Genomic DNA, 3,131 nt, shown 5'->3' on the forward strand with positions numbered 1-3,131 from the left:
CATCCCCGGCCACCAAAATCTCTTGGACACCTTCTGAAAAGTTTTACCTATGCCAATGTGGCCAGCAAAAGGATCTTCGTGAGCCAAACTCAAAACCGTCTCCCGATACTTGGTGGGAACAACCATCTGTTCGTTACCAGAGGCCGAGAGCACCGGCCTAGTCAACGGACGGCCCAGACGATACAACAGCCCCTCGTACACTACGAACCTAGGCTTGGATAAGTCCTCCATTCCTCCAAGCTCAAAATCAAATTTATCCTTCTAGCTTGAATAAAGGATTTTCGGTCACAATCGGGTTTCAACATCTTAAAAAACTAAACTATTTCTACATGCTATTGACCCAGGCCCGTCTATGTCTACTTCTAAACTACTGCAATTAATATCCGAGTCTAGATCAACTTCAGTGGCTTTTTTAGCCACAGCACGAGTAGTCACCGTCACTGGCCTAGCAGTGATAGATACAATGGGAAACAGCTCATGTCTTCGAGTGTCTGTTCCCACATCATTTCCCAAAATGCCGTCGATCCCTGGGACTGGCAAACTGTCTACCACAGCCAGCTCAATACGGCCACCATATTCAGGGAAAGACACCTCTACCCGAATTAAAGGCGCCGATACTAAAGTGTCTGGGAATCCACCCAGAACTACATATTCACCTGAAAGAGAGCACATGTTCATTAATGACCTAGCTAATACTAAGGACCTAGCTGACCCGGTATCCCTTAGAAACTTAAGATCTAATGAGCCAGAAGACGTCTTCAGCTTACCTTCGTGTACATATTTATCAAAAGGTCACAAAGGAGGTTTAGTTTTATCTACTGGGGAAAATATGCCGTGATCCGAGGGATTATTGATGTTCTCCTGGTTAGTATGAGACCCCACGTCATCTACTCTAGCTACCGCTAATACAGGAGACCTACTAGCGGGATTGGTGGGGGTCTGGCTTAAATAATTCTTCCGGGCAAAACATTGAGCCTGGTGATGTCCCGGCTTCTTACACCAGAAACAGTTCCCGTGAAAAGTGCCTGTTTTTCCTGGAGTTACCTGCTTATTAAAGGGAGAAGACAAGGTTTGATTAAAAGTCTTATTAACCGGGTTATTATCCTTAGACCAACTTCTACCCGGGCTGGTTACTTTAGGAGGCCTAAAATGAGGAGAGGATGAATTATTAAAACTAAAACTACTTGACCCAGCCTTATGGGTTAGAACAAACTCATCTGCAATTTGGGTCGCAGTGGCAAGATTATCAGCCTTCACCTCCTCTAGGTGTAATTTCAGCTCCCTTCCACAAACCTTCTTGAATACCTCAAGACACATGAGCTCTTTCAAGGAGGAAAAAGTCCCAACCTGACGAATTTTCACCCAGTCGTCAAATTGTTCCTCCTTGAGACGAGCATATTCCACAAGGGTCATGGAAGGGGGCTTATTTACCGTCCTGAACTTCAACAGATAAGCCTCAGGTACCAAATCGTACGCCTTAAGTACCAGAGACTTTACCTTATTATAGTCCAGGGCAATGCCTTCCTCTAAAGCATGATACACTCTTAAGGCTTTCCCTACCAGTCTGCACTGGATGATAACTGTCCAGAATTCTCGAGGCCAAACCAGACGAGTTGCAACCCTTTCAAAGGCCTTAAAGAATTCGGGAATGTTACTCTCCTCGGAAATAGGGACTACCTTCAACGCACCCCCGATATTAAATTTGTCCTGGCTCAACACATTAGGAGAACTAACTTGATGAGACCCTGCTGGGCACCTAGCCAACTCACATTTCAATCTAATAATCTCAAGCTCGTGTTTCCTGACACTTTCACTCTCCTCGTGCTCCAGTTTCAAAAGCTCTATCCGCTTACAAATTAACTGATACTCCTCTCCTCCTGGACTTTGGTTAAAAGAAGTAGCATTAATGGTGTTTACTTGCATACCTCCTGAAATGAAAGGATTAGTAGAGGTGTTGGGTTTTAAGGGAAAATTAGCTGGACCCTAATAAAGGAGATTCACCAGGGACGGATCCTCAAACAAAGATAAACCAGGATTAACACTTACATCCTCCTCTCTCTCCTCCTTGGACATGCCATCAAACACTGAGTCAGACTTGCCATCGGAAGTTACTCCTTCCTCATCACTGGCAGGCAAGGGCAACTTGGACACTACCAATTCCAGTATCTGAGCACGAGTAGCTGAGGCCTTAAAAGTTATACCTAACCACCGAGCACATTGCAACAAATAATTCTTATTCAGTACATGGACATACTGAGCACAATCTACGGACCCTATAAAGGCACTTGGGTAAAAAACAACACCCTCCATTATGACAACAACTAATTTAAAAAAAACACTTATATCAAACAATGACCGAAAGCCTCAGTGATGCTCCACCACCACAATCTCTGTATGCACCCGCAAACTATCCTGTCACGGTCGTCACAATTTCACGACCCGATTTGGGTAGGCCGTGACCCAGATTCTTTGTTGGATATTAAATAAGATAGTTGGCGGTAAATATGCAAGTACAGAAAATGGGGAGGCAACAGTCAAACACCAAGAAAATTAACAAAGTTTAATAATGATAGATTAATACCGTAAGACTAAGACCTTAAAACTAAAATAACCTTGTACCAAGTCATCTTAAAGACTTAAATAAACATACATAAAAATGTACAAGGAAATACTTAATCCTACAGGAACAAACTTAATTCCATGCAAAAATAAATACCAAAAACTTAATCACTAAGCATAAAGAATGAGTGCAAAAACTTATAACACTAAACATCAAGATTATGTACTCAACTAGAGCGGTCCCCAAAGACTATACCTTAATTCTAACAAAGAACAATCAGACATGAATGGGATAATTAACTTGAATAAACTTTAATCCTACCTACCTAACTAAATAATCAATACACACAAGACATAAACAAAATTAGCAAAATTTCCCCTGAAAGAGAATCACGACAAGATACATCTATTTATATAATATATATATATATATATATATATATATATATATAAATTATATGTATATATATATATATATATATATATATATATATATATATATATATATATATATATATATATATATATATATATATATATATATATATATATATATATATATATATATATAT

General features: G+C 40.1%; 1 protein-coding gene across 1 annotated transcript; it reads right to left on the reverse strand.

Moving 5' to 3' along the window:
- Positions 1–792: 792 nt before the first annotated feature.
- LOC137618645 (uncharacterized) lies at positions 793–1,923 on the reverse strand. The gene has a single exon (XM_068348773.1). It carries the CDS (start codon positions 1,921–1,923, stop codon positions 793–795), a length of 1,131 nt encoding a protein of 376 aa, XP_068204874.1.
- Positions 1,924–3,131: the final 1,208 nt, after the last annotated feature.

The sequence above is a fragment of the Palaemon carinicauda genome, chromosome 2 (genome assembly GCF_036898095.1).
Source record: "Palaemon carinicauda isolate YSFRI2023 chromosome 2, ASM3689809v2, whole genome shotgun sequence".
In the NCBI taxonomy this organism is placed as follows: domain Eukaryota; kingdom Metazoa; phylum Arthropoda; class Malacostraca; order Decapoda; family Palaemonidae; genus Palaemon; species Palaemon carinicauda.

Bases quoted from the DNA above. Each gene is read 5' to 3' on its own strand.
- LOC137618645 (XM_068348773.1), bottom strand. From the start codon at position 1,923: ATGCAAGTAAACACCATTAATGCTACTTCTTTTAACCAAAGTCCAGGA.